Consider the following 22,204-nt stretch of genomic DNA (forward strand, 5'->3'; position numbering starts at 1 on the left):
CTGAACTCTCAATGAGTGTACAGATTTGCTGAGGTCAGAAAATTAAACCAAGTCTGGTCTTCTGTCCAAGAACCGCATACTTACAGACAGTCTGATTGACATGTGAAATGAACAATCATGAATGAATGAATGAGGCATTCAAAGCACACCTAAATCGCTTTACACTCGTGTCAGGGATCCCTCCTCAACCACCACCAGTGTGCAGCATCCACTTGTACAACGGCGCCAGTGCGCTCACCACACACCAGCGATAGGTGGAGAGGAAGAGAGGATGATAGAGACAATTCAGTGGATAGGGTTATTAGGAGGCCATGATTGGTAAGGGCCAATCGAGGGAATTTGGCCAGGACACCGGGGTTACACCCCTACTCTTTACAAGAAGTGCTATGGGATTTTTGATGACCCCCGAAAGTCAGGACCCTGGCTTAACGTTTCATACGAAGGATCATAGTTAGCTTTGTTATTTTGTGTTTTTTAGGGTGGCATATCATATCAGTTGTTTTAAAATTTTAATAATATTTCACAATATTACTGTTTTTGCTTTATTTATTTTTAAATCAAATAAATGCAGCCTTTTTAACATAAGGGGCCCTATCTTGCACCCAGCGCAATTGACTTTGTACACCGACGCATGTGTCATTCCTATTTTGCACCCGCGCAAAGCGCACTTTTCCCTCCACAGAAGCACGTCGCTAAACTAGTGAATGAACTTGCGCTCCCTGGGCGGTTCAGCGCAAAAAAGGAGGCGTGTTCCGGCGCAAACAATCCCTGGTGCTATTTTGCTGTTTCATTAAACAGTTGCGCCACTGACCAGAAAAAACCTAGTCTAAAGTCAGTGGCGCGTTGCGCGTTGTTCATTATGCTATTTTAAGGGCGCATGCTTGACCATAATGTATAGCGTGCACAACGCGCATAGACTTTGCTCATGTAATCTACACAGATGCAACAGTTATTTTTGCAAATCATAAATTGTTACACTAAAAAAAAAATATTAACACATGAGATGACGGAAATCATTGTGGTGTGCCACGAAGATGTGAAAAAATAGGCATAAATCTAGCTTACAAATTATTCATTTGTAGTAATTAAGGATCAGACCTGTTTGCCCAATAGTGGCAAGACATATATGTATATAAGGACATCTGACAAATTGGTTTGTCCGTCAAGAACCAGGAAAAAAAAAAACTGTTTCAAAACCCAGACCAGAGGTGGACACAGTACAAGTACTACTGGTCAAATATTACTCCCTTACAACAAGTGAAAGTTCTAAAAACTGATTTTTACTTAAAGGGGCGGTGAAATGCTGTTTCATGCATACTGAGCTTTTTACACCTTTAAAGACTTGGATTCCCATCCTAAACATAGACAAAGTTTCAAAAATTAATGTTGGACGTTTGATGGAGGATTTTTTTCTCACAAGTTTCTGAGAGTTTTTTTCGAGTATGGGTCCGCTTGACGTGTCAACGGGTCGGAATGTCCTTGTATGGGCCGTACGGGCTCTTCTGCCGGAAGGGTGCGCGTGCGAGTGACCAGAGAGCAAGAGAACAAATGCACGCCCATAAACACCGCTCTCAAGGTGCAGATCCACTCGTAGGTGCAACAGTTCTGTCGCGCTGCGCTCCACTTTATTCCTATTCAAGCGACGTCAATGCGCCCGCATAGCATTCCGGGAAGGCAGCGCTGCATTTGAACCTTTTTTGAACGCACAAATGACGGGAAGCATCAGTGTATTGGACACAACATCACGCTTCAGTCGTGTCGCAAAAGTGGATCTCCACGGTCACTGCTGTCAGGACTTCACGAAATCAACAAATTTACCAAAGAAGTGTGTTTTTGACGGAGCGTTCCCAGCGATAAAGGTTCACGGTCGTGCTTTGGAAGCAGACGGTGAATAAAACTGCTTCAAATGTCTGTTGTTGGATATCGTCGCGTAAGTAAACATCAGTAAACAACACGATCGTGTATAGTTAATTTATCAATGGAGCATACGATGTATGGTGTGTTTAAATACATTTGTTTAGCTGACCACTATAGGTGTCTGTCTGTTTAATGTAAAACTACCCAAACATAAACCTAGGGGTGCTTCTTCATTCAAATGCGCTACTCCATTTTTTTTCTATACACTAGTCTGACGTGCAAAACCGTTTTGCTTGCTTCTGCTAAGGTTGAATCTGATTGATAGCCATGGTTTATTATAGTAACGTTTTCTTTTCCACGCTTTAGGATGTCACAGCTTTCAGAAGCTCTCATGCAATAGCTGTGCGTTCGTGATACTTTAGCTCCGCCCACACGATACGCCTCCATCCGCTCATTTTTTTCCGGAAAGACTCGGTACAGCCTATCTTTCTTTTATAAATATAATAAAACTAAAGACTTTTTTGAGATATGAAGAATGCAATATTACTCTATAGGTACTCAAGATTGACATGAGATTGACTGAAACTGAGTGTTTCACCCCCTTTAAGTAAAAGTACAGAAGTATTTGTTTTTAAAAGTACTTAAGTATCAAAACGCATTGTTTTAATATTGTTGCATTGTTGTTTAAATGCACACTATGCCATCATGGTTTAAGCCAGTCAGTGATGCTTCATAAGACATGCTAGCTTAAATAGCTCATTTTAATACTTGTATAAAAGTTACAAAGCTCTTTATAGAGCTGCTGTATCTTTAACGAAGAATGCACAGATCCAATACACTGATACACATCTGATATTCTCCCAACTTTACTCCTCTTTCTCCCAGACGTTTACATTTTTAACATTTTATAATGCATGCATCAAGTGTGTGGCAACTAAACTAATCTTGATTTTTTTAAAAACTGAAACATACTTGCACAGTATGGCCATGAGTGCACACACTGTGCCGAGGAACCATCTTCCATTTTGCTATAAACCGATCAGTGTTCAAAAAATGTTAGGAAACTTCACATGACCCTACAATAGAGATTACTGATAGGCTGTCAGCAACAACAACAAAAAAAAAACTTTTAAAGAAGGGAAAAAATCATCCACTGACTTTCAGAGCTGCTACAGAAATGACTTTTGACTTCAAGGACCTTGATAGAAATGTAGTGGAGTAAAAAGTACAGTATTTGTCTTTCAAATGTAGTGAAGTTAAAGTCAAAGTTTCACAAAACAAATAATACAGACACTCAAAAAGTGAACTTAAATAGAGTACTCAAGTAAATGTACTTAGTTACTGTCCACCTCTGACCCAGAAAAAAACTAACTGTAATATATTGTACAGTATATAATCATAGATCTAGATTGAGCCCCAAATAAAACCCCAAAAGATTAATTTTCAGCTCAAAGACTGTCTTGAAAGAGCAAGTTAGTTAACATGACGGTTATCATGCTTGTATCTAGAAATCATCTGTTCTGAAGACACACTAATTTTAAGGAAATTTTATCACTCTACTGAGGTTTTATTCTGTCACATTATGCTTAAGTTACAGGATTGATTGTTCGTTTGCAAGCATTCACATGTTTAGTAGTGTGTTTTTGGGCCTAAGGCTGAATGTGTGTGTGTGTGTGTGTGTGTGTGTGTGTGTGTGTGTGTGTGTGTGTGTGTGTGTGTGTGTGTGTGTGTGTGTGTGTGTGTGTGTTGTCTGAACTCCTGAACTATCACACTCACTACTGCCAAGGAAAAACAAATGTAAAAAAGTACAAATGTATGTGAATAATTAGGCCTCTGCAGAATAAATACGTCAAGGAAACATGAAGTTTTCTCAGAGTTTCTGTCCACCAGCCGTGTGTGTAATGAGCTTGTGTACAAGCGTCTGTGTGATTAGACTATTGTTACAAGTGTTGGATGCAGCAGAGATGTGGAGATCCAGGACTTCCAAACAAAATGGGCTTTATTCAAATCAGACTCAGAACGGAACATTTAACACCATATACCTAACTTCACTTAACGTAAGACCGGAAAAGGAAGGGATGAGAATGAGGGAACTAAATACACACACTGAAGACTAGACTAACGAGGGGAACAGGTAACACAGATGACTATACACAGCTGACACGAACTAAACTGATGATGGTAACCAAAGGAACAGACAAGGGGCAGGAAACTGAGAACAAAGGAACATGTGATAACTCAAACCAGGAAATACATGGAAAACATCACAACAGAAACACAGATATGTAACAACTATAGACTTCTGTTTGCATCTGAAGTTCTCCCTCGTGTTCTCGTGCTTCTCCTGCTAGTTCAGATGTGGATTCATCGAATGAGATCAGAAACCTCACAAAGCTTCATCTGATTATGAAGAAAAGACCATGGTCATTATAGTTTTGCATTTATTTTTAATTTTTACAATAGTTTATCATCATTACGTTTCAGCTGAGATGTAATTTGTTTCAATGGTTTGGACTGTTTCCTAGTTTAGGGCATGATGTAATTTACACTACAGTCCAAATGGTTATAACACTGTACAATAAGGTCCCACTGTACAATTAGTTAATGCTTTAACATTAACTAACAATAAGCATTCCATTAGTTTCAGTATTTATAAATTTTTTAACAAATTCAATTGTATTGTGTTACAGAATATTTGCAGTTTTAAAAATGTCACAGAAATAATGTTTGCTGTAAGTGAACATTGCACAGATGTGGCTCTTTCATCGTTTTCAGCTCTCACTGATGCTTCATTTAAGGATGGACCTACTCTCTATCATCTTTTCTCCTAAAAGTGTGCGTATAAAGCTATTAAAATAATGTGATGAGAAATAAATTTGATGAGAAATGTTAGTTGTTGTTTTTTTTAGTTGATTCAGCACAGTCTGAGACCTTGTCAAGATCTAAGCTGAAACTCTAGAAGAGAGATCACCTTTCAGGAGAAAAAAATCTCCATTAAGGTCATTGCGGTCCAGGAGAAATAACTGAGATATTCAGAAGCATCTCAAACACACTTTGGCATTCACACAAAAGAAAAATGAGTGTTATACAAAGCTATATAAAAACACATTGTGGTCACTTACTTGTTCCAGGCTTGTCTGAGTTTCTTGGGACTGTAGACTGTGAAACGATCTGCAGATGAGACAAACGACAGATGAAGAACTCGGTAATATTGTGAAATGTTATTACAATTTAGAACCACTGTTTTCTATGTGATATACATTTTAAAATATTATTTATTCCTGTGATCAAAGTTGAATTTTCAGTATCATTACTCCAGTCTTCAGTGTCACATGATCCTTCAGAAAGCTGATGCTCAGGAGAAACCATAGACCATAGTCAAAAACTATTGTGCTGCTTCATATTTTGGGGGAAACTACGATACTTTTTTGGTGTCATTCTTTGATCAATAGAAAGTTAAAAATAAAAATAAAATAAAAAGCATTTTGACTTTTAATACTTAACATTTTGATATTTTAAAACATTATAAATGTCTTGGCACAATTGAATGTGCTATTGTGCAATAAGAATATTGATTTATTTAAAAAAAAAAAAATGTTACTGACCCCAAACTTCAGTCAGTATGATCAAATAATCAGTAAAGAGAGAACTTACATTCTGCTTCATTCATCATGCTAGATATTATATTATTGTTATATATATATATATATATATATATATATATATATATATATATATATATATATATATATATATATATATATATATATATATATATATATATATATATATATATATATATATACATATATATTTTTTTTTATTTATTATTTTTTATTATTGTTATATTAATAAAATGATATAACATATAATATATATATACACATACATACACACAGGTCCTTCTCAAAAAAATAGCATATTGGGATAAAGTTCATTATTTTCCATAATGTAATGATAAAAATTAAACCTTCATATATTTTAGATTCATTGCACACCAACTGAAATATTTCAGGTCTTTTATTATTTTAATACTGATGATTTTGGCACACAGCTCATGAAAACCCAAAATTCCTGCCTCAAAAAATCAGCATATCATGAAAAGGTTCTCTAAACGAGCTATTAACCTAATCATCTGAGTCAACTAATTAACTCTAAACACCTGCAAAAGATTCCTGAGGCTTTTAAAAACTCCCAGCCTGGTTCATTACTCAAAACCGCAATCATGGGTAAGACTGCCGACCCGACTGCTGTCCAGAAGGCCATCGTTGACACCCTCAAGCGAGAGGGTAAGACACAGAAAGAAATTTCTGAACGAATAGGCTGTTCCCAGACTGCTGTATCAAGGCACCTCAGTGGGAAGTCTGTGGGAAGGAAAAAGTGTGGCAAAAAACGCTGCACAACGAGAAGAGGAGACCGGACCCTGAGGAAGATTGTGGAGAAGGACCGATTCCAGACCTTGGGGGACCTGCGGAAGCAGTGGACTGAGTCTGGAGTAGAAACATCCAGAGCCACCGTGCACAGGCGTGTGCAGGAAATGGGCTACAGGTGTCGCATTCCCCAGGTCAAGACACTTTTGGGCTACAGAGAAGCAGCACTGGACTGTTGCTCAGTGGTCCAAAGTACATTTTTCGGATGAAAACAAATTTTGCATGTCATTCGGAAGTCAAGGTGCCAGAGTCTGGAGGAAGACTGGGGAGAAGGAAATGCCAAAATGCCTGAAGTCCAGTGTCAAGTACCCACAGTCAGTGATGGTCTGGGGTGCCATGTCAGCTGCTGGTGTTGGTCCACTGTGTTTTATCAAGGGCAGGTCAATGCAGCTAGCTATCAGGAGATTTTGGAGCACTTCATGCTTCCATCTGCTGCTTTATGGAGATGAAGATTTGGTTTTTCAGCACGACCTGGCACCTGCTCACAGTGCCAAAACCACTGGTAATTGGTTTACTGACCATGGTATTACTGTGCTCAATTGGCCTGCTAACTCTCCTGACCTGAACCCCATAGAGAATCTGTGGGATATTGTGAAAAGAAAGTTGAGAGACGCAAGACCCGATACTCTGGATGAGCTTAAGGTTGCTATCGAAGCATCCTGGGCCTCCAGAACACCTCAGCAGTGCCGCAGGCTGATCGCCTCCATGCCACGCCGCACTAAAGCTGTCATTTCTGCAAAAGGATCCCCGACCAAGTATTGAGTGCATAACTGAACATAATTATTTGAAGGTTGACTTTTTTTGTAATAAAAACACTTTTCTTTTATTGGTCGGATGAAATGTGCAAATTTTTATCATTACATTATGGAAAATAATGAACTTTTATCACAATATGCTAATTTTTTTTAAAGAACCTGTATATATATATATATATATATATATATATAATTTTGTTTACAAAATAAGTTTACCTTAAATAAAATGGAATTTTATTTCAGTTAGTTGACAAAGGCAACATTTGGTTAAATAGCCTGAATCTGAAATTATATATAAATAACCTTTTCAACTAACTGAAATAAAATAACATTTTATTATAGGAAGACTTAGAATTTGGTTTTAGTTTTAGTTAACTATTATAACCCCACAAAAGTATATTTTAATAGAGAAAATGTGCGTACTGTAACTGTACACATCCTCTATACTGCAGCAACCGCAGTGTGTGTTAGGATGTTATTCTGAACAGTCTCTTTGTTCTAGATATCGATTCATTGGTTTGGCCTACTGCAGACTGGATCAATACACACCGTCCGCTCAGGCATTCAGGTATGAAACGTGTCAGTACACAAACACGCGCACAGACACACACATCGCATTTCCATTCAGTGCCCCTTATATAAAACCCAGGAACTCCATGACCTGCAATTAAACATCCCAAACCCCACAACCTATCGCTAACACTTCATCAAGCGTGAGTATTCATTGACAGCACACTGGAGGCATGAACTGGCATATTTACAAAGCAAACACTGTGATCAGGTCTCATACAGTCTCAGCTGGTCATAGTGCAGAAGCGCAGTAAACACCGCCCTCTGCTGCTACAACACTGAACTACACCAATGCTATTTCTAACTGATATAAGGAAAGACTATAGGCACAAAACAGGCACTGGTCAATTTTGCTTCCATAACATGTCTTCTTTTAACACACATTTGAGTGTCATCTCTGAAGTGAAGTGGCTTCTCAGCAGCACTTACAAACACCAAACCGTTTTATTCCTAACTATATTGTGAAGGGATTTCTTCCTATATCATTTGCCTAATTTCTATAACATTTAAATCCTAAAAATGAGTCATGAAGTGAAAGAAATATCCAAAACCCCCTCTGTAAAACCCTAACTCTAATATGTCAGACAAAATCAAACAAGAATTTTGAACCATCCAGTGTTCAAATTTCTGTTCAGGACATTTATGCAAATTAGTGCATATTTAATTAGAGACTGCATAATTTGCTTATTTAAACATAATATTCCTTACAAAAATCAATCAAATGGGGAAGTATGGGGATATCTTTTCATCTTGAAATTTTTACCCTATTCGCTTGGATTTATTTCCCCTGTTCAACATCAAGCCATTATGACTTTCAAAATGCAAATAAGGCTTTATCACAAGATCACACCCTCTTTTACTTTTATCGATTCAATTTAATGTTGATGCTACAGACAAAAAGATCAGTTGATGTTTTTTTATTGAGATTTTATGTCTGCGAGGCTTTCCTGGGACGCTCAGTGTTTTATTAAGGTCACCTTGAGGAGCCACAGAATAGCGAGAACATTAGGGTGACCAAAATCACCCCCTATACCCTTAAATAGGGCACTATGAGGGGACAGCCATTTGTAGTGGTGTCCGAAACCATAGTGGACGTTATCGAGTGCACTCATTCAATCCCATAACAAGTGTACAACCGATGTACACTTAACAGCTAGAGAATACCCATAAGGCACCGTAAGGGTCATGCAGAATGAATTCCCGCGTCTGACCAGAAGATGGCGCCCACAGCTTTATCATTTATCCATCAGTTTTCCAAACCGCTGGTCCAATGTGGCTACAGTGTAATATCATACAGGTCGAATTCCCTTTTTAATTGATTATTAAATTGTTTAATTAAGGTTTACACATTGTTTCCCTGACAGAGTTCAAGATAAATCTTTGATTACACTCCTGGAGCTGCTAGTTTGCTATGCTTCAAATGGTTATTAAACTGCAAGCACAAATTCTGCAGCAGCGAGCTGGTCTGAAATCGAGGTGTGTTCAGGAGCATTGTTGGCGTGTTGTTATTTAGAGGAACTGAACATGACTGTGCCATTGACCGACAAAAACCTGGTCTAAAGTCAATAGCTCGCAGTATTTTTTTGTTATTTAAAGGCCGCATTAGTAATATGCGCCTATAGGCAGGTGCACAACGTGCACACTCTCTGCTTCTTACACACACACGAACGCACAGCAGCACACACACATTTTTTAATATTAAAAATAAAAGGATTCCTCTCTGGAGAAGCGTTCAGTCTTTCCACACACAAATCCCTCTTTTTGATAAGACTCTGATTGGTTTATTGCACGTTACGGCCAACACACACACACCTCATTAAAGAGACTGGGGACAACACTTTTGGACCATGTGCCTGGCACACCGACTGTTTTATCTGTCATTAAATTAGCAAAAGTGGATTGGGACACACCCTAAGTGCACCTGCGCTTCAGACCACGTGCTCAGACTGTTAAAATGAGGCCCTCGGTGTCCAAATTCACTCACTCGTTTTCATTCTCTCCTTCTAGTGGGCTATATTAGTGGAGTAAGAGAATAGTGAATGAGGGTATAGAGGGTGATTTCAAACACAGCCTTAGACGTGAACAGCTCTTTAGTATCTGTTTCACACTAACTGGAAGCACACTAACTAACACTACACATTTTACAACTCTTGCTAATCAAACACAAATTACTTGCAAAAAAAACTTCCAAAATCAAGAAGGCTGAAGTCTCAATGGTCCCGTATCTGAGGTAGTGTTTGCACGATATAGCAGTACTAGAAAGGTATTGCCAATCCATGCTATTAAAAACGGCATGGTTCCAAATCAGTAGTACTTTAATTATAGTTTATAAAGACATGGATTTTTTTTTTTACAAAAACGCATTGCTGCGCTTTAAGTCTTTATTAACCCACTGTAGTCCTATGAATTACTTTTATGCTGGATGGATGTGCTTTTTTTTTTTTGTCAGTGGAAAAGTTAAAGGGGGGGTGAAATGCTGTTTCATGCATACTGAGCTTTTTACACTGTAAAGGATTCCCATCCTAAACATAGACAAAGTTTCAAAAACTAAGTTGGACGTTTGATGGAGTATTTCTGTGTTAAGAATACTCCCTCCCGGTTTCTCACAAGTTTTGGGAGAGTTTTTTTCGAGTATGGCTCGGCTTGACGTCGATAGAGCAGAAGGTCCTTGTATGGGCCGTACGGGCTCTTCTCCCGGCAGGGTGCGCGTGACTAGATGCACGCCGCCCATAAACACTGCTCTCAGGTGCAGCAGATCCACTAGTCCGTGCAACACTTCTGTCGCGCCGCGATCCACTTTATTCCTATGGGTGACATCAAGCGACTTCAACGCTTCAGCACAGCATTCCGGGAAGGCAGCGCTGCATTTGAACCGATTTGAACGCAGAAATTATGGGAAGCGTTACAACATGCGCTTCGGTCGCAAAAGTGGATCTCCACGGTCACTGCTGTCAGGACTTCACAAAATCAACAGTTACCAAAGAAGTGTGTTTTTGACGGAGCGGTCCCAGCGATAAAGGTTCACGGTCCTGCTTTGGAAACAGGAGGTGAGTAAAACTGCTTCAAATGTCTGTTGTTGGCGATCGTCACGTAAGTAAACATCAGTAAAAAACACGATCGTGTATGATGTTAGTTAATTTATCAATGGAGCATGCGATCTATGGTGTGTGTTTAAATACATTTGTTTAGCTGACCACTATAGGTGTCAGTTTGTTTATTATAAAACCACCCAAACATAAACCCAGGGGACGTTCTCACAAAGCGTGCTTCTTCCTTCAAATGCGCTAACGGACTCTATTGTTGTTCTATGTATAACGTTACACTAGTCTGACTCTGACGTGCAAAACCGTTTTGCTTGCTACTGCTAAGGTTTAGTCACATACAATAGTCCATAAACCGAATCATGTCCTCATAAACTGCGAGTAAAGACACACAAATGTTGACAGGCCACTAAATACAGTACAGACCACAGAGACGGACGTCCTGCTGTTGTTGTTTCTCCTGTTCAATTTATTTCAGCCTCCGGATCTGATTCTGGATCATATATGTATTAGTTGAATCGGTTAGCCATGGTTTATTTAGGGTAACGTTTTCATCTCCACGCTTGAGGACATCACCGCTTTCAGAAGCTCTCGTGCAGTAGCTGCGCGCTCGTCATTCTTTAGCTCCGCCCACACGATACGCCTCCAGGCGCTCGTTTTTTTCCGGAAAGACTCGGTACAGCCTATATTTCTTTTATAAATATAATAAAACTAAAGACTTTTCGGAGATATGAAGGATGCAATACTACTCTATAGGTACTCTAAGATTAGACTAAGATTGACATGAGACTAAGATTGACCAGTGTTGTGCAAGTTACTTCCAAACTGTAATATATTATAGATTACTTATTACTGCTATTTAAAAGTAATTCATTACATTACAATATTACTGTCTCAGAATTGTAATGCGTTACATTACTCCTGTATTACTTTTGAGTTACTTTCACCAAAATAACTTCAGGAAGTAGCTCTTAACATTCTAAAATGTAGGCAGAGGGCATTTTACATCCAGTAGAAGGCGATATGATGAAGCATAATGACATGGGCCATCCAGGCTAACAATAGAGAATTGGCAAAAAAGTGAATGCTCAAGACAATGCAAGAAATCATGACGATCCAACTATGTTATAAGTATTATTTTAGAGGTAAAGTGATTATCTGGCAATATCTGGGAATAGCTTCTGTTCATAGACACAACAGAACTGTGTAAACTCTAAGTTATGACAATATGCGCATTTGTTCTTTTCTTATTGTTGCGACATAGTTATTTCGGTTTTAGAAAAAGGTTGTATTATACTGCATTTGCATTTGACTAGCCTACGTTCTTGTCCATATCTCTGATAAACTAAGCAATGCGCATCCATCTCGCGAATGTACAGTAGGGATTAGACGGTGGGGACATTTTCCCCCAGTTAATCAAAGTGTGATGACATCACCGGTATCTGGGCTTTTAAATCACTATTCTATCTAACCGAAAGGAACATGAACACTGCCGCTTGGTCATTAATAACGGGAGCGGATGAACTGAAAACGCGCCAGTGCGCGCACACCGTGAATGACAGCTCGTTAGTAAATGCGCGCTCTGTGCGGCCAAGCAGATTTTTAGTTTCGGTTTAAAATTAGCCTATTATTCTTAATGAAATACACAACACAATGACAAACCCCCTTTAATAGGCGCTTTTACATTTTACTTTGAAACCAAATCTTCCGCGATCATCTGTCAGCTCAAGATCACATGTTCGGTTCATGCTTCCGTTTTTATTTGAACGGCCTGTTCTCTAATTGAACTAAATGACTGTATTACTATAAAAAATCTAAACGACGGTGTCACGGTGTGCAGTAGTCTTATTCTGTCATCTTCACCCAAGTGTTGTTTATAGGCTAGTTTGGCTCAGCAGCGCGCGCCTCGTCTCTCGTCCGTTCTTCGACGCGCTCGCCGTTGTGCTATTCTTTGAAACGACAGAGCCTTTAAACCTTCTTTAGCCACTTTTCCGCTGGCCAGCGCGAGCACAGAGGCTGAAATCATGCCTGCGGCACTTCTGTAAAATCAGCAATAAACGCGTAGGCCTATGCCTTCACTGGACTATGTCACACAATATCCAAATGTACACCAGCAAGAGGGAGATGAATTGAAGTAAGTTACTGAATTGAAGGAAAATGAAGTAAATCGCTATACAAAAATATATCAGAAGCTGTCATTTAGTATTTAATTACTAACCTGGACACCACACGCGGCTATTGAATGACCACGAACAGGTAATAACTTGCATTTTTCATGCGTTAATGTATCACGGCTTTTTTACCTTTTCCTTTTTCGTTTTATTGTTGTTTTTTTTTGGGGGGGGGGGGGGGGGGGGGGGTAACGCAAGCGTTACTTGAAATGTACCGAGTAAAATATTACTGAAAATTGATTAGTAATGCCTTACACTACTGCGTTACAGCAAAAAGTAGTAAGTTACTGTAATGTATTACTTTTGTAATGCGTTACTCCCAACACTGAGATTGACATATAGGTACTCTAAAATAAGACTAAGATTGACATGAGATTGACTAAGTGTTTCACCCCCCCCCCCCCCCCCCCAATATATAGAGTGAAGCCTATTTTACATTGGTTATTTTTGAATGCTACTGTTAACTCTTTCCCTGCCAAACACAGAATTTTCTGTGTTTTCGCTGTTAGACGGTAAGGGGCGCTATTACGCATCTTAAAAATGAGTACAGACCCTCCTGATCAAAACACAGATGAAGGAGATGCAATAAAACAAGCAATCATATGTAAGCATGTAAAATAATGTGATCAACATAAAACAGCATATAAATCCAAACTATCTAATGTATGAATTAATGAAATGTGGACCCAGGACGAGCTACAGGACCGTGAAGCATTAAATGGTAAATGGACTGCATTTATATAGACCCTATAGCCATCCAAAGCGCTTTACATCTTGCCTCACATTCACCCATTCACTCTCTCATCTCTCATTCATACACCGACGGCGGTGTCTGCCATGTGGGGTACCATCCAGCTCGTCGGAAGCTGCTGGGGTCAGGTGTCTTGCTCATGGACACCTCTGCGCTTGGTCAGGTGGATCGAGCCACCAACCTTCCGGTTTGTAGACAACCGACATGAACCACTGAGCCACTGCCGTCCCAGGGGGATTAGGGGTGTTGATATACTCCATCTGTGCTTGATCATCACTCTTAATCTGATCTGAATGTTGTCTTCGATAAAAACGTGATTTTCTCAGCTTTTTGTTCAAAATGTTGTTTTTTATTTGATGAAACTTACCCATATTCAAGTGTTGATAATAAAGGAATGCATGCTAAATGCAAGCTAGAATAAGACATTTTTAGTTTTCTTTAAAAGTAGAGTGTCTTTTCCTTATCTTTTTTATATGGCTGTTTAGATTTTCAGATATTCATACAACAAAATATGTAGTTCGCTGTGGCTGTGTGTGTTAATGAGCTCCCAGAGGTCTACTGCTGGCTCACGGATGGAGGACGATACGGGACGCATCAGCATGTGTCGTTTACAGTCAGATGATGAACAGGAACTTTACCTGGTTTGAAGTGCGGGAGTGAGTGAACACCTGGCCACGTCTCCTCCGAGGGCGTCCCCAAAACCTGCACAGAGAAGAAAGAAAACGAGCTGAAGTTAGTGGGGAGAGCGCAGACAGCCGTCTCAGAGGGTTTTCCAGGACACCAGTGGGGCGGGACGTTTAATTCACACCACCGCACAAAGACATTGAACATTTTCAATGCGAATACACAAGTGTGTGTGCTTAGAGCAGCAGAGCTGGCGGACAGCAGGGGCTTTTTGAAGTCTAAAGCTTGTAAAGAGCATGACTCGATTAAACACACACTGTAATTACAGCCGTCAGACTCGATGAGCCGAACCGCTGAGACGAGCCTCAGAGAGAGAGAGAGAGAGAGAGAGAGAGAGAGAGAGAGAGAGAGAGAGAGAGAGAGAGTGAGAGTGTGTGTGTGTGTGTGTGTGTGTGTGTGTGTGTGTGTGTGTGTGTGTGTGTGTGTGTGTGTGTGTGTGTGTGTGTGTGTGTGTGTGTGTGTGTGTGTGTGTGTGATCACATGTGCAGATGAAACCACAAACCTCTGAATGTCTCAGGGACCCTCGTCCCTCAGAACTCAAATTATCAAAATGATTTTAATTATCAGGTGCTTTTAACGTATTTTCATTCTCCTTCACATACAAAATGTGTTTCTAGGTCTTTATACACTAGATGTGTTAACATTATCTGAAGAACAATTAAGTGGTGCTTGACTGGGCAAAACACAGTGCTAGTGTGTTTGGCTGGTTTCCTTTCTGGGATGTTCTGTGTGGTTTCTTTCTGTCTGGTGTGATGTAAAATCTTCTGATCTGTAGATCTGTAAAATGGTGCATCGGATCACTTAGTAAAGTGCAGCACACCTCTCCTCAAAAACACACATGATTTGAGGAATCATTCATGTCTGTATCACAAATTATACAGGACAATGCACACACTCTTTGTGAAGGATCAATCTGTCCAGCAGGGGGCGGTATTGAATTATGTACAGTTTGATGAAGCCTTTACAAGAACTTTTGTTTGAAGGAAAAAAACAAACATATGCTGAATATTAGCTGGCCACAAGTTAATTAGTCTAGGTATAAATTAATTATGTTTGTGCTGTTTTAGAATCTTGATGAGTAATAATTTAATTTGCACAGAATGCAAAACAACTTAATAGTATTTAAATACATTAAATGTCAACAACCAAACATCACAACAGCAGCATTCATCATATGTGACCCGTGATGACCCATGATAACACACACACACACACACACAGACACACACACACACACACACACACACACACACACAAACGTTTGTTTGTGTGACATATGGGGACATTCTATAGGTGTAATGATTTTTATACTGTACAAACCTTATTTTCCATCCCCTTACACTCCCCCTACCCCTAAGACTACCCATCATAGGAAACATTCTGCATTTTTACTTTCTAAAAAAAACTCATCCTGTATGAGTTTTATAATCATTTTGAAAAGTGGGGCCATGGGTAATGTCCTCAATTTTCCCCTTTTCCTTGTAATACCTCTGTCATACCCATGTCATTAAACACATTTGTCCTCATATGTTACAAAAACATGCCCCCCCCCCCACCCCCACCCCCACACACACACACTTAAACAAGGCCATACCACAGACTTATATAATGAAGTTGAATAAATAACTGTTTGCATAGTGTTAGGTTTGCTATTCTGTTCATCTACATCTGTTGTTCAGCTCTAGCTTTAGCTGACCTCCTTCAGAAACAAAGACATGAGAAATGCCCTGCGTCCCTGCGATCAGACCACTTTCACAGCCATGTACCTCTGTGATGAGAAATCTCTCTGAGAAACTAAGTCGAGTGTTCAGAAATCTCACAGGAACCGGCTTCAGCACTGGAATAACAAAAAAATGGTCTCTCTCCCTCTTTCAATCTGTCTCTCTGTGTCTGTCTATCACACTCTCAGAGAGCAAGACCCTTAAAACAACCTCCACTCAGGAGCAAAAGCAATCTGGAGTGAAATTTGTCTTCTATATTGAACACACATTGGGGGGAAAGATCGAGCCCTGGACATCAAACATCCAGAGTATGAATCTCTGAGAGCGGGTCACCTTGACACAGACAGGTTCAGTCCGGATCAGATCTGTTTGGGACACACTCACACGCCAGAAGAAACAAAGTCAGCATGCAATCAAAACTCACTCTATTTACTGTCTTACTACTGTTCTTATTGCGATTGATGCATCTATGCACATTATTCTCACACTAGTGCAGAATATTCATGGAATCACAAATAAAGCAGAAAAAATGCATGAGAACCCCACAGGAAACCTTGACATACGATTCCCATTCGATTTGGTCATTTTGGTTACACTTTATTTTGAAGTGTCCCTGCTACAGTGTAATTATACATTTAAGTCCTGATAATAATTAACTGCATGCGCTATAGAGTTGGGGCAGGATTAGGGTTTGGTTGAGGGTTAGTTGCATGTAATTATACATCATTTACTGTTATTATTATGGTAGGTACATGCAAGAACTTAATTTTGACTAAATTTTGTGCCAATAAGCTGCTGCATTCAGATAAATCTGTGTGTTTGTGTGCAGAAGTGAGCAATACTCCTCATTCTGACCAACCGTAGACGTGATTTTGAAAGCATTTTTCCTGCACACTTGCCTTTGGTTTGTGCATGGCTTCATGTATAAGAAAATAGGCAAAAAGGTCTCTTTAACCAACTAGACCTAGTGGCAAAATAACATTCAGTGTGTTCACTTGAATAGTTTTAGTATGCCTTTAACAACCAGACAGCATGTACGTTTTTTGATCTAGAAAATGTCAAATTGTTTAAAAACAATTAGTGCACAGATAGTGTTTATGTCTGCTTATGTTTTGTCATCATAACCAGAGAATAAAAGTATATGAATGTATAAAAGCATATATGTTATAATAATATATATTTTCATATATTATATATGCAGTATATGTTATTATTGAACATGCAAACACAATATTGCCAGTGCAAACCCTCTTTTGGCATTACAAACTACTGTCGGATTTACTAAAGACATGTCGTGAGAAATTAGCATATGCATTTGTAGGAGTTTCAATTTCAGATGCCAAATTTATGGGAGCAGAGTATTTAAATGAATCACGCAAGGTGATTTACTAAAGTTTGTTTTAGTCAATTTCCTGGTATTTGCACTATTATTTACCGGCCAAAAAATACTTTTTTTAGCTAATTTGTGCTGCTCTTGGTAAATTGTGTTGGCCATTATGTAAATGATCCGGCTGCATCTGTGTTCTTTCCTTTGTGCATCATCAGTAGATCACACACAGAACTTTTCACTCCCATCAGCGCTTTTATAGGACTGCGCTCTCGCTAATTTGCCCTGTTTAGTCAATTTGGCTCTAAGTGTCTCAATGAATGCATGAGTTCGGGGCATGTGAAGCAGTTTTAATAGCTGTGATTTTGTTAAGAGCTGCTAGTGGTGCAAAAATGATAAATCACCACATTAAACACGCAATCCACTAAAATGAGTCAAAATTAGAAAACTAACATTAACCATAACAGTTGTTACTCTCATGCACCATATTAGAGAAAGATCTTGTGTCCTTTTGCACAACTGATGTAAAAATCTATTCCTGTTGTCAGGATGCTACATTCACAACCAGCACTTCCTCTTCCTCTGACACGCAGAACGCTCTGATCTGAGGGAAAGCCGGTTCATTCCTCATGTTTTGCATGAGCAGATGGACCAATGAGGTGTGAGACAACCAACTGATAGACTGTCAGAGCTCCTGTGCAGGTGTGTGTGTGTGTGTGTTAGTAAGTGAGTGCATGTCAGTTTGGAGAAGAGGGCCGATAAACAGGAAGAGGCATCAATGCTGAACTTTATGGAAATGAGAAGCGAAAGACAAGCCGAAGTTGTGACGTCTGCCATAAATTATAAGCTGATGCAGCTTACTTTTTGCTTAATAAAGTCAACTATTTTTCTCAGTACACTAAACTAAACTAAAAACATAGACATGGTTACTAAAACAAACTTTGTGAAACTATTTTACTACACTAATTCACTATGAAATTTCTTTTCATTTGGATGATTATAACTTACAACTAAGAAAAATCCCAAATTCAGTATCTCAGAAAATTTTAATATTGTGAAAAGGTTCAATATTGAAGACACCTGGTGCCACACTCTAATGAACTCAAAACTCCTGCAAAGGCCTTTAAATGATTTCTCAGTCTAGTTCTGTAGGATACACAATCATGGGGAAGACTGCTGGCTTGACAGTTCTTCAAAAGACTACCAGTGACACCTTGCACAAGGACGGCAAGGTCGACAAAATGTCATTGCAAAAAAGGCCGGCTGTTCACAGATCTCTGTGTCCAAGCACATTGAGGCGAAGGGAAGGAAAAAATGTGGTATAAAAAAGTCTACAAGTAATAGGGATAACCGCACCCTGGAGAGGATTGTGAAACAAAATCTATTCAAAAATGTGGGAGAGATTCACAAACAGTGGACTGCAGCTGGAGTCAGTGCTTCAAGAACCACTACACACAGACGTATGCAAGACATTTTCAGCTGTCGCATTCCTTGTGTCAAGCCACTCTTAACAACAGACAGTGTCAGAAGTGTCTTGCCTGGTCTAAAGACAAAAAGGACTGCTGAGTGGTCAAAGTTATGTCCTCTGATGAAAGTAAATTTTGCATTTCCTTTGGAAATCAGGGCCCCAGAGTCAGGAGGAAGAGAGGCGAAACACACAATTGCTTGAGGTCCAGTGTTAAGTTTCCACAGTCAGCGATGGTTTGGGGTGGCATGTCATCTGCTGTTGTTGGGCCATTGTGTTTTTTGAGGTCAAAGATCAACGCAGCCGTATACCAGGAAGTTTTGGAGCACTTCATGCTTCTGCTGCTGACCAACTTTATGGAGATGCAGATTTAATTTTCCAACAGGACTTGGCACCTGCACACAGTGCCAAAGCAACCAGTACCTGGTTTAAGGACAAGGTATCCCTGTTCTTAATTGGCCAGCAAACTCGCCCGACCGTAATCCCATAGAAAATCTATGAGGTATTGTGAAGAGGAAGATGCAATATGCCAGAACCAACAATGTAGAAGAGCTGAAGGCCACTATCAGAGTAACCTGGGCTCTCATAACACCTGAGCCGAGCCACAGACTGATCGACTCCACGCCACGCCGCATTGCTGCAGTAATTCAGGCAAAATGAGCCCCGACTAAGTATTGAGTGCTGTACATACTCATGCTTTTCATTTTCATTTTCACACTTTTCAGTTGGCCAATATTTCTAAAAATCCTTTCTTTGTATTGGTCTTAAGTAATATTCCAATTTTATGAGATACTGAATTTGGGATTTTCCTTAGTTGTCAATTATAATCATCAAAATTAAAAGAAATAAACATGTGAAATATATCAGTATTTGTGTAAAGAATGAATATAATGTGTATATAAAGTTCCACTTTTTGAATAGAATTAATGAAATAAATCAACTATCACTTATAATTTAATAATGATAAGACCACCACCTCTATAGAAAAAATTATAATAAAATATATAGTTTATATTACAATATGTAAATATAACAAATACACATACATGTATATAGAGTATGTGCTGTAAATATACTTTATTGACTATATAGACACATCACTGACTGTATTGAGCTGAATAAAGTCTTCAGCTTTATAGCCGAATACATTTTTTTCTCAAAACTGATGAAGTTTGCAACATCTACATCATTAATGAGCTAAAGTGATTCAACATTCATCGGACTTCAAGCTGAATAATGACACTTTGAAACTTCTATTGTATAAAGTGGTACATAACAAACTTGACAAAAATGCAAAGCAGATGTGTTTTGTGAGATGTGGAGTGGACTCAACACTAGTATCTGTTGTTGTGAAGCTCTCAGGAACAGAAGGAGGTGCAGATGCCGTTCAGCACTGAGCCGAGGGGGTTACTGTACCGGCTGAACACGCCGAGCCCAATCTGCACTCGCCCTGAGTGACGCCACATGTATTATGGATGGTGGGTGGAGGGGAGGGACAGGAGCCTTTGAAGTGCGAGTGAAGCGGGTGGAGAGAGCTCAGGGCTGCGGGAGCGAGTGGCAAGCGAGTGTTTTGCAGATCAGCGGGAGGCTGAGGGAAGACGTGCCGGCATTGACAAAGCACAGCACTCGCTGACAGCAGCCATCAGGAGAACACGTCCTGATCCCACACAAAACCTGAGAGAGCAACTGATGAACTTCACGTCCCTTCTTAACCTTCAGTGCAGAGAAGAGCCAAGGGAGCGGCATGGAAAAAGACTTGTGTTGTAATTCAACGAGCGAGTTTAAGTGCAGAGCAGTACGCTGATAACTCACAAAAATCTGCTCATTGAAATAACCTGTTCTCTGGGTTTACACGCAAACCAAAACCCATCGAGGGTAAACCGCAACTTTATTAATAAATCAGGTCCTTTTCCAGGGGTGACGTCAAAACGTAATCATTTGTGTATCTGACTGAGTATTTCATTTGTTATGTCAGCTGTGATGCTAGAAGAAGAGTAATGAAATTGCAATGTCAGCGGGAAAATTACAGCTCATATATTACACTCTCATCCGGTTACAGATGCAGCATTTTGACTGTACTACTTCTTCTTCAGCTGCTCTGATGAGAGCACTTTTATTATTTTTTGGGTGAAGAAAGAGTCCAAGTTTGCGATATATTTCCTCCTCTCTTACTGCAAAACGTTCTCTCTGTGTGGATGTGTTTAAATTCACAGCAAGGATGCGTTCCTGTCACATATCACACATGAACACTTCGGTAAGCCCACAGAAATCAGGTTAAGCGTTTACAGTACAGGCTGGGCGAAATCAGCGTATGGGGCAAGCTGTGACGATCGGTTTATGCTTAAGAGAAGCGTTTATGGCCTTTCTCCAATAAAGGAAAACAGGTTAACGCGTTTACATGATCATACATTGCCGGCTTATTATGCAAAATCAGGTTAAGAACGTGCATGTAAGCGCGCTCAATGAATGGTCATCACATGCTGTTTATCTGAGTTAGCTGAGACCACGATAAAGACTCATTCACACCACAAGCATGATAACTATATTAGCATCCACACCAACGGACAATAGCTATAACATTAAAGGGGGGGGTGAAACACTCAGTTTCAGTCAATCTCATGTCAATCTTGAGTACGTATAGAGTAGTATTGCATCCTTCATATCTCCGAAAAGTCTTTCGTTTTATTATATTTGTAAAAGAAATATGGGCTGTACCGAGTCTTTCCGGAAAAAAACGAGCGCCTGGAGGCGTATCGTGTGGGCGGAGCAAAAGAATGACGAGCGCAAAGCGGTGACGTCCTCAAGCGTGGAGAAACCCATCTCAGCTATCTCAGCTAATAGATATGATCCAGAATCTAATTCGGAGGCTGAAATAGAAACAGCAACAGCAGGACGTCCGTCTCTGTGGTATGTACTGTATTTAGAGGCCTGTCAACATGACATGATTCGGTTTATGGACTATTGTATGCGACCAAACCTTAGTAGCAAGCAAAACGGTTTTGCACGTCAGACCAGTGTAACGTTATAAGTTACATAGAACAGCAATGAAGTCCGTTAGTGCATTTGAATGACGAAGCACGCGATCGTGTCGTTTACTGATGTTTACATACGCGACGATAAGCACAGCACAGACATTTGAAGCAGTTTTACTTACCGGCTGCTTCCAAAGCAGGACCGAACCTTTATCGCTGGGACTGCTCCGTCAAAAACACACTTCTTGGAGTGTGGAGATCCACTTTGCGATGCGACTGAAGCATTTCTGCGTTCAAATCGGTTCAAATGCAGCGCTGCCTTCCCGGAATGCTGTGCTGAAGCGTTGAAGTCGCCTTAATGTCAAAGTGGAGGAATGAAGTGGAGCGTGGCGCGGACTATAACCGACAGAAGTGTTCACGGACGACTGGATCTGCAGCTGAGAGCAGTTTACTGTTTACA

At 39.8% G+C, this 22,204-nt stretch overlaps 1 protein-coding gene across 2 annotated transcripts in view; it reads right to left on the reverse strand.

The window, feature by feature from the left end:
* cdk14 (cyclin dependent kinase 14) overlaps positions 1-22,204 on the reverse strand; it is a 223,704-nt gene that overhangs the window by 68,600 nt on the left and 132,900 nt on the right. For both annotated transcript variants that reach the window (XM_067447900.1, XM_067447901.1), the window contains 2 exons: positions 14,214-14,277; positions 4,980-5,028 (listed from right to left, as the gene is read on the reverse strand). In XM_067447900.1, the coding sequence (XP_067304001.1) occupies positions 4,980-5,028; positions 14,214-14,277 (113 nt within the window). The remainder of the gene's footprint in view (positions 1-4,979; positions 5,029-14,213; positions 14,278-22,204) is intronic.

Source organism: Pseudorasbora parva, chromosome 7, assembly GCF_024679245.1.
Source record: "Pseudorasbora parva isolate DD20220531a chromosome 7, ASM2467924v1, whole genome shotgun sequence".
In the NCBI taxonomy this organism is placed as follows: Eukaryota; Metazoa; Chordata; class Actinopteri; order Cypriniformes; family Gobionidae; genus Pseudorasbora; species Pseudorasbora parva.